At 41.6% G+C, this 10,388-nt stretch overlaps 1 protein-coding gene and 1 pseudogene across 5 annotated transcripts in view; one reads left to right on the top strand and one right to left on the bottom strand.

The window, feature by feature from the left end:
- Nucleotides 1-10,388, bottom strand: part of Col25a1 (collagen type XXV alpha 1 chain) — a 514,093-nt gene that overhangs the window by 179,883 nt on the left and 323,822 nt on the right. For all 5 annotated transcript variants that reach the window (XM_008843537.3, XM_008843526.2, XM_008843531.3 and 2 more), the window contains exon 5: nucleotides 1,219-1,236. In XM_008843537.3, coding sequence (XP_008841759.1) covers nucleotides 1,219-1,236 — 18 coding nt within the window. The remainder of the gene's footprint in view (nucleotides 1-1,218; nucleotides 1,237-10,388) is intronic.
- Nucleotides 5,977-7,194, top strand: LOC108491342 (annotated as a pseudogene).

The raw sequence follows: 10,388 nt of genomic DNA, 5'->3' as shown, positions 1-10,388 counted from the left end.
ACACACACACACACACACACACACACACACACACACACACACACTTTCCAGGGCTGTTGTCAGCACTATATAAAAGCATGCAAAACACGTGACACATCTTTCACTTGGTGTTCATCTATTGTAATACAGCAACTTTAAATTTTGAATAACTTTCTTATGTGAGCTTATTCTAACAGTTAAACTAACTTGGAACACAAAAGCAAAGTTATAAATAATGACAGTATTCTCAGGTATTAATACAAATTAAAGGTCTAACTTTTTCTCGTGAGTTTGGTATGAAGAGAAGTTTTGTACTGAAACATATGCAGTTTTCTGTCCGTATTATTAGACAACTCTACCTACAGAGCTCAGAACAACTATAAATAATGATCATGTGGAGCAGGATAAAGATTAACACATAATAAATAATTCATGATACTGACTGCAAAGCTATCGTGAAATGGCTTATTATGAAACAATCTAGGGCAGAACAGGCAGGGAGATAGATGCACAGGAGCACCTTAAGTAATTGCACTGTTTGCAGGTATTACAGTGTGCATGGTAAACATACTACGGTTCCTTTCTACAGCATCCTGCAGACCAGGAGGTACTGAGTATTTTGAGTTTGAATCTGGTACGCTATTTGTGAAAAATTCCTTTTTTGTAATACTTCTACCTGTACACTCATTCCTCCTTGTCCTAAAATTTGTTATTTTTCTTCAGTATGATTTAGGATTCAAAGATTGTCTGTGGGTTGTATTGATAGCGATCATAAATCATGTCTGCAGCTGTTCGTTTATATTGAAAATGGAGAAGAAAGCCAATGTCTGTCTATACTGACTCAAAAGAAGTTAGTAGGATTGTAGTCTAAATAATGAATCGGTTCTACTAACATTAATACATGATTAAGCAGCACCTAATGCAAACCAGCCCATACCAGATATGAACCAAGTTATTGTGCCTTGCATTAAAGTCCTAGGGCACTGGTTCAGATCAGTTAAGAGTTTCTCTTTGTATCATGACACACTTAAACTTGCCATCTGGCCCAACAGCTTATGTGACTCACTGGACCTTAAAGAAGCCTGAGGCTTGAGCCCTGGGAAATCTTTGTTCTACTAGGTGGTATCTTGATTACCAGCCTTGAGTATTCTTCTGTTCTTTGAAAGGAATTGAAGGAAAACTTCCTCACTGGGGAAAATATTACATTGTTGCTAATTTGTCAGAAGAGAGATCACTTACCTGAGGACCAGGCTGACCCTGAAATTGAAAAGAAGAAAAACAGTTATAAAATCTGTGTTTACAATGAATATTTTTACTATCAAAACTTAAACTAGATCTGGAAAATATTTTTAAAATATGTTTCTGAAGATAATAAAATGGGTTGGCAAAATTTACCTTGTGGCTTTAAAAATCATTAAGTCTTAATATTTTTATTCTGTTAAATGAAAATCTTAATATAATGGTCTATTACATATTCAAGTGATTTAGCAGGCTCCAGCATTTAACTGGGGGAAAGGATGTCACAAGGAGCATTACACCTCAAATCAGGGTATTTTAAAAGAATGTATGGAAGAAATCTTGGGAGCATTAAAATACATCTTATCCTCTCAAATAGCCAATAGATTGTGTGAGCTCTGGCCAATTTAGATATTTTTGAATGTTACTTTCTTGTTTAAAATTATGAAAATTTCAAAGCAGCATAACAGTTCTAAAGAAAACCAACTGTGAATAAAAGCACTAATTACACATCACCTTCTTAAAACCTCCAATTGAGCTTTGTGCCTGTTGAGACTAAGGTAGAAGTTCCCACCAAGTTACAGAATCTTCTAAAAAAAAGTAAATAGACCTCTGGGGTAAGATGGTGGGTAGAAGTGGCCTTCATGTGACACGGTTACAGGGGAAGGATAGCAAAGAACGAACTCTATCCCCCAAAGAGGAAAAGTGAAGGACACTGGAAATGACAGAGGGCTGACAGGATGGGGAGAGGGAAGAGAAACAAAGGCTGTCCGAGAGCACAGTCCTGCCTCCCCCCCCCCCCCCCCCACAGAGGGAGGCTGAAGCCTGAATAAAAATCATTCCACGTGACACTGGTGAAGATACTGGCAGTCTTACCCACAAGACATCCCACCCTTCTCACAAGCCTTGAATTGAGTTGGGGGATCTTGTGAGACAATGACTTCAGGTGGGGTTCAGCAGTAGAGAGAGAGTCTACTTTATCACAGCTTGTGTCTCAGAAGACTTCAGCCTAGTGCCATCTTGAGAGGCAATCTGTTGTTAAAGATAAGTCAAGGAGCCTGGAGTCAACTTGACACAGCTTCTAGGTAGAATAGGGCAGTAGGAGGCAGTCACAAAATAGGGGAGGGCTAGGCCCGAATGGGCTCACTTAGTGGTGAAGGATTCTGAGATCCAGGGTCCTTCTCTCTTTGATAATGGCATTGTCTTCTTCGGCAAGGAACTAAATAACTATGATAGCCCAAGATTCAAACTCTGTGCATACTCCCTGAACCTTCTCCTCCCTGTAGGGTGTTTTCTACTGGACAGGATCAGAAAATGCAAGGACAAGCATCACAGTAAGAGAACTTAGGGCTCCACCTGCTTCTCCTCTCACAAAACAACCAAGCACTGGTCCGACCCAGCTGTAAACCCTAACCTCAACAATGAGTGGAACAGCAAACTACCGTTATTGGTGAGGTAGTGGCACTTGGGGTAATCAACAGCTACTGAATAAGGCCTACATAATGGGAGTGAACTCATGTGTGGTACTGTAAACACAGTCAAATACACATGGCTGAGAGGTCATAGATCCTAGAGAAAAAATTTTTTGGTCACACCTCTAGACAAAGGTAACTTCTTACTATATGCTAATTATATATCCTTAAATTTACAGACAGGTATACCAGTCACCATTTATCAAAGAAGCTTCTTTTTGCAACATATGGAGAGTATTACAGAGTTCCACAACTGGTCAAACACAGAGAATTAGAGTCTGTGAGATGCTCAGTCCTAAGTGACACATTTACAATGCAACTTCTACATCTAGGGCTTAGGGGACACAGTCGAACAGAGAGCAGAGAGAATCTTAATGCTTTTCTCAACTCTCACCAGCAAAGCTTCTTCATGCAATAAAGTCACAACTGGCCCAAGTGTAGAGAATAAGAGACTGCAGAGCACTTGTCCCTCGGTAGGACACCTATATCAAATCTCTGCCACCCAGGTCTCAGGGACAACTGTGGAAGAGGGGGCAGAAAGACCGTAACAGTCAGAGGTGATAGACGACCACCAGGAAACAGTTTTCCAGGTGGCTGGGACCTTGCTCATGTGAACTTACAGCAATGGTGACAGCATGCACAAGACCTATGTACATTCAAACCAGACAAAAACCTAGCAAAAAAAATGGGGACATGGGTAAGAAGCCACAGTCTTAGCTGAGGAACTATTGGCAACTGATAACTACTAGGAGAGGAAGAGTTGGTATCTTTAAGGGTGTGACACTAGATAAATTGACCGGGCTCCGGCAGATGGACTCACACTGAGAGGCATATGGGGAGACAAACTTGGCTTGATAGGCCTTAACATTATGATAGGATGCATGAAATCCAGTAGGGGGAGTTGTGGAGTGGTATAGCTAGGGGAGGGGTAAGATGTGCTATATAAAATTCGTAAAAATTCACTAAAAAAGTGGAGCTAGTGGAGGTTAGCATGAGCAAAGTACATTGCCATCTGCGTAGGAAACCCAATAGTCTGCATGCCAATTAAGAAAGTAAAAAGTACAAAAATGAACAACATGTAGTCTCATTATATCAGCTAAGTTACAGGGTACCTTACCCCCAGAATTATCTTCCTAGCTTTTCTCCATTCTTAGAGTTTCTCTAGAAACTTGCTCAAAAACTTATTGGGTAACCAGGTAATTTTCAAGAGCTTTGCCTGAAAATTTGATGCGCTCAGATTTATTTAGTCGGAGGGGAAAGGAGAACCAAATCTATTTCCTGTAAATGTCCCACCACCCGATAGTCTTCAGGAGTGAAGAAAGAGAATAGCATGGATTATATGGATTTTTACTAAGCACGAGGCATTTTTGCACCTAAGTTATTCCATTTACTCCTTAAACTGTCTTAATCTTCAAATGGAGAAATTGAGGCTCAGAGAAATAAGTTAGACATTACAAAGCCTATAGGTTGAAAACCCAGAATTGAACCCCCAAAGTAACCTCAAAGCACAGCATTTCCTCCAGGCCATTCTACCTTCCACTATGTAAATTTAAGCTCACAGATAAATGCAGGGCCTCTGGGATTGAGTCTGGCCAAAAGCTCTCTTCAAGGGAGGAGATACTGTCAACTGTCCTGGGCAGTAGTGTCCACACTTGCTTCTGCAGGCACCCAAGACCATCAGCCCCTCCCCTGTTCATTGAGACCTGCTCAGAAATCAGTTTGGTGAAGTCTTATAATCAGCACTAAACACAAAGTTTTTAGCCAAGAGCCGCCAAAGGCACAGAGTTTTCTCCTGATATGTGCTGTGTATATTTCCAGATTCATGACCTGCGTGTGCAACCTCACTCATTCTCATTCAGGTTCCCTCTCTTTTTCCTCTCTCTTCTTCCCTTCCCCTTCCTCCTTTCTTTCCTTCCCTCTCTTTTCCCTCCCCTTTAAATTTAGGGTCCTTTTACTGTTTAGAGCTAGTGCAAAATCAGAAGCATGAACATGTAGAGTCATGAATGTAGCTCTTACAGTGTTATATGAAAAACCAAAATCTAGGCTTTTCTAAAATTGGAAAAAATCTCAAATAATCTATTTAGCATAGTTACCTAGGCTTTCTGATTTCTATGGTTCGACTAGTAACACTACGTGTTCACCTTAAAATCTGGCCTTTCTGCCATTATACCAAATGACTGGCCTCACATAACATTGATAGATAAAAAGTAGCCTGTGGATGAATCCTGTTGATCAGGAGGAAGCACCAGGACACAGATAAAACTCCATCAGAATAGAGTTTGTGCAAAGATGTATTTTTTTTTTTTAAAGTTGGGCGGTGGGGGGGGCGGGGGGAGTAGAAGAGCGGGACTGTTAAAACCTGTCCTCTTTAGACATCAATGGGGAAGCCTGCTGTGTTGGCCAAACAGTGGAGAAAAGTCTGCTTCTCTTGACTTCAAAAACCAGGGTGCTTATCAGCTTGGTTCCCTTTTCTCAGGAGCTTGAGAAGTCCTTGAGACCCTGTTGGTGAGGGGGCAGGGCTATCTGACCCTTAACAAACATGAGCATGCATGTGGTTATAGACAGACATGCTGTGCTTTGGTTTTCTTACTGCCAGTGAGAACAAAGCTAATAAACGACAGTAAAGTTGGAAAACCTTGACTTCTGGACCTGGAGAGATGATTCTGCAGTTAAGAATACATACTACTCTTGCAGAGGAGCCCCGTTCAGTTCCCGGCACCCACATTGGGCAGGTTATAACCAGTTAAGTCCAGTTCTGATGCCCTCTTTGGCTCTCTGGGCACATGCCCTCATATGTGTATGCATACACATAATTAAAAATAAAACTCATCTTTAAAAGACTTGACTTCTGTATACAGGCATTTGAAAGTATATAGTACTAGGGAACTAGGATCAGTTTAATGTGTGGTATGAGCTTTAGGTCTATGGAGAGGGGTAGGGAAAGGAGGGAGGGAAGGAGGGAGGGAGGGAGGGAGGGAGAAAGGAAAGAAGGAGAGGAGGAAAGAATTGGAGTAAGAGAGAGAGACACAAAGAGAGAGAGACAGAGAGAGAGAGAGACAGAGAGAGAGGGAGGAAAGGATGACTAGGAGAGAAGCTTTCCAGAGAAACAATGCACAGAACACAACAAATGTGGCAGTTCTGCCCTAAGACACAGAATTCTGAACACAAGCCTTACAGACCTTACTTCCGATCCAGGGCCTGCCTGCACTATCCTCTCATTCCATGTGAGATCCAGTCATTATAGGAAAACTATTTGGCCCAAAGAGAGAAGTGAGGTAGAGGAGGTTCCATGGTCCTGGCAATGTCAGTGTCAGTGTCAGTTTATGTCAGAGCAAAAAGACAGCAGGCCAAAGACTCCATGGAGAGTCAGGCCTCCCCTCTGGTCAGGGCACTAGGTGACAACAGCTTTGCCAGAGGCTAGCCAACAAAAGAAACCTTTCAGAATTTCCTAATTGCTTCTGAAGAGTTCACTGAGAGAGAGAAACATCATTCTGTAGTGGATAGTTTTCTAGTGTATTCTAATTTATAAGTGGTGAAGGAATCCTAGTAATGAACTGTAAAACCAACTTTTTTCAGTTTTCTAAAGCACACTCAAAATATGTACTTAGAAATTATGGTTAACATTCATTAAAACATAACAAGTTGATTTTCTAAAACTAAATTACTGAAAAGACATTTCTCCTCCAGGCAAATCACTAGAATGTTTCTACAATACAAGTCTGAATGAAGAATAATCAGCTTCCTCCTCCAGACGAGCAAGATAAGGAAAGGAAAGAAGGTCAAGGTCCTAAAGAAGCAGGAGGCCAAAAAGGTCCTGAGCCCTCTGAGAAAAGGCCTAAACCTTTGGCATTGGATGGAGCATCCAGTTGAAAAGTGACCCCACCTGCATCGTCAAATGGTCCAATAACAGAAGGATACAGAGGCAAAGGGCTATCCTCTAAAAGCGGCCGAAAGTGCCACCTGCAACCAAGCAGTTTACCCTGGCCCTGGACCATCAAACAGCTACCCAGCCACTCAAGCTTACACACAAGTACAGGCCAGAGAAAAAGCAAAAGGAGAAGCAGAGAGGGAAAGCTACCGGCAAAGGGGACGTCCCCACCAAGCGGCCCCTGTCCTAGCAGGGGTCACTACTGTCACTACCTTGGTGGAGAAGAAGGTCGCTAGCTGGTGGTGATCTCACATGATGCAGACCCCATCGAGCTGGTGGTCTTCCTGACTGTTCTGTGTTGCAAGATGGGGGTCCCCTACTGCATCATCAAGGAGAAGGTCAGGCTGGGGTGGATGGTCCACAGGAAGACAAGCATCACTATTCCCTTCACACTGGTTAATTTGGAAGACAAAGATGCTTGGGCTAAGCTGATGGACGCCATCAGGACCAATTACAATGACAGATACCATGAGATCTCTCATCACCGCAGGGGCAATGTCCTGGGTCCAAAAATCTGTGGCTCATATTGCAGAGCTGGAGAAGGCAAAGACCAAAGAACTGGCCACCAGACTGGTTTAAAAATGTACACTGCTGAGTTTTCTGTACATACAAATAATTTTTAAAATGGCCTCCAAAAAAAAAAAAAATTTAAGAACCATGCCAAGCGAAATAGTTAAATCACCAAACTCCTGAAGTCAGGGCTCTGCATGCGTAAGTAGAGAATGCCCAGGCTCTGAGACACTGATTTACTGTCTGGCAGCAGAAAAGGTGATGCCCTGGCCTCAAGCCCCAGCAGGAGAGAAGGAAGGGAGCTGGCCCCTAAAAGCTAATCAGAACAGTGTGGCTGAAAGCAGTCAGCCAGTAGCTGACACTTGATGGAGAGTGTGCAAAGGAAGCTGGATGTTTTGTGAGGCAAGTGAACCAAAATGGAACATGATAAATGAGCTGACCCATCACTGGAGTATGCATTGTTCCTTGAGGCAATTAAAGAGCAATATCAAACATTCTTTGTTAGGCTATTACCACAATTATGGTTGCCAGAAAGCGCTAAAGCTCTTTTCTAAATCGACAGTCATTTGGATTCTGACTGAGGCAATTAGTTTCACTACACGATACTCTTTTTAATGGAAGGGAACTCTTGTCATTCCTTTCAGATGGGACTGTTTAAACACCCCCCCCATTTTACACATGCACAGATAGGGCTACAAAAGTTCTCAGTTTAAAACACATCTTAATTTCTAATATCTTGGGGCCTGAACTGGGCGGGGGAACATCCAAAATGATGGCTGAACTGCTATGAGTTGAAAAATATTCCAGCTGGCTCAAGGGGGTGGCAATGGTGTTTTAAAATCGGCACTAAAAAGGCTACTGCAACACTGTGTTATATTTTCAAGTGTAGTTTCTCCGTCTAATAGTCTAGAAAGGGCTCTTTGGGTTTCTCTTCACTGCAGAAACCCATCCACGAGAAGAGGATCTTACTCAGATAGTAACAGACTGAAGAGGCTCCAAAGGGGACAAGTTTCCCTACGGACACGTCCTACTGACATATGTCCTGTGGACACATGTGTGCCAGCCACCCCAAAGGAGCAGAGAGCTCTGTCCTAAACATCAAAAAATCCCTCATTTAAGTACTAAATCCAATTAATATGAGAACAGTCTGTCAAATTATTATGCAAATTGTGCTATACAAGAAAAGCATAGCAATTTCAAAGAGCTAGATGGTCAATATCAACAACTCATTCAATATGAATTTAGATTAAAATTTATATTAATTCTTGAACCTAATTAATATGCAAATCTTGTATTAGAGGCAACTGAAAACAAAGCATTACAGAATACATATGCTACTTTAAAAATGTCTTTATAAAGATTGCATAATCCCTTAGTGTCTGTGAGGCGCTCTTGTGTCTCAGAACTCTGTACCCTTGGCTGAAATAAACGTTATTCATAATTTATATCACCTGCTTGCTGCTCTGCAGGACAGCTCTTACTAGCTACTACCTTTGCTGCAGCCACATAACCTTACTTAGATAAGAGTCTTTCACTCTGTGAGATTGAGGCCAGCCTGGTCTACATAGGGAATGCCAGGTCAGTTGGGAAACCCTGTCTCAAAAAGACCAAAAAAAGGCAGACAGCTTGAGGGGGCGGGTTCCAACCACCATCGGGGGAGTGGCTGGGATCTCAGCAGACTAGATTGCCAGAGAGTACAGGGTTCTGGCCTCCCTCTGGCATAGGGGCTGAGAATGCAGGGGACTGCCTGAGAGCACCATGAACCTGCCTCCATGTGGTAGGGTTCAAACCTTAGGAGGAAGCCTGAGTGTACCTGACTGGAACCTGACTTGGGCTTCTGTGGGTACTCCTGAATAGCTGATCTGAAGCCATCAGTTCCCTCCAAAATAAATCCTGAGAGAGCCTGAAATCTGCACCAGCCAGCTTTACATAACCAATAAGGAAAGGACCTAGGCACCCCAATAATACAAACAGAAGCACATTTCAACTTAATTCTCATATCAAAATTATAAACAACGAAAGAAATTCACAAGCCAAAATCACAATGAAAGAATAATGAAATGGAAAGCTGAAACATTATGTCCTCACCAAACTCCACCAGTCCTGTAGAAGAGTTCGACAAGAACCCCCTAGAGATAACCCAGGACACTGAATTTAAAAGAACAATCATAAACATAATCAAGGAATTCAACAAATTTAAAGAACACACGAACAAACAAATCAAAGAGCTAAAAGAAGATAGGGATAAACTTGTGAATGAATTCACAAAAGAGATGGAAACATTGAAGAAACTCAGGCAGAAATGAAAAACAAAGTGGAAAACTCAATAAGCCAACTTGAAACAACAGGGGAAAGCCTCACCGCTAGAATGAATGAAATGGAAAACAGAATATCAACATTGGAGGACATCACTGGAGGATAAAGTTGAAGAATTGGACCACTCAAGCAAAGAGTATGGAAAAATTTTAAAACAACAGGAATGGAATATGCAAGAGATGTGGGAAACCATGAAAATAACAAATCTAAAGATCATAGAAATAGAGGAAGGAGAAAAATTTCAGGCTAAGGGTGTTGAACAGACCTTAAACAGGATTGTAGAAGAGAATTTCCCAAAATTAAGGAAAGACATCCCCATACAAATACAGGAAACAAATAGAACACCAAATAGACAGGATCAGAAAAGAAACTCCTCACAACATAGTGAAAATACTAAACGTACAGAACAAAGAGAGAATACTGAAAGCAGCAAAAGAAAAACAAGTCACATACAAAGGAAAGCCCATCAGGATTACAGCTGACTTATCAATGCAAACTATGAAAGCCAGAAGAGCCTGGACCAAGGTATTTTCAATTCTACATGATGCCAGCCCAGAATACTTTACCCAGCAAAAATGTCTATTATAGTTGAAGGGGAAAGAAAAATCTTCTATGACATGAATAGCCTTAAAGAATACATGTCCACAAAACCAGCCCTTTAAAGAATGCTTGAAGCAATACAGAGAGCTGAGAAAGGAACAACTATACCCCAGGGGCAATGAAAGAAAATAAATAAAGGTATAATTGAGGAAACACAAAATTAAAGAACACAAGCAGCAATCAAAATGATGGCAACCAATACACATCTTTCAATAATAACCTTAAATATCAATGGACTGAACTCCCCAGCCAAGAGACAAAGACTAAGTGAATGGATTAAGAATCAAAATCCATCTCTTTGCTCTCTGCAAGAAACCCATCTCACCTTCAAGAACAGGCACTACGTT

This window comes from Nannospalax galili, unplaced genomic scaffold, assembly GCF_000622305.1.
Source record: "Nannospalax galili isolate Female #2095 unplaced genomic scaffold, S.galili_v1.0 scaffold571, whole genome shotgun sequence".
Classification (NCBI taxonomy): domain Eukaryota; kingdom Metazoa; phylum Chordata; class Mammalia; order Rodentia; family Spalacidae; genus Nannospalax; species Nannospalax galili.
The sequence above is the reverse complement of the archived record's forward strand: the minus strand, read 5'-3'. Positions and strand labels throughout refer to the sequence as shown.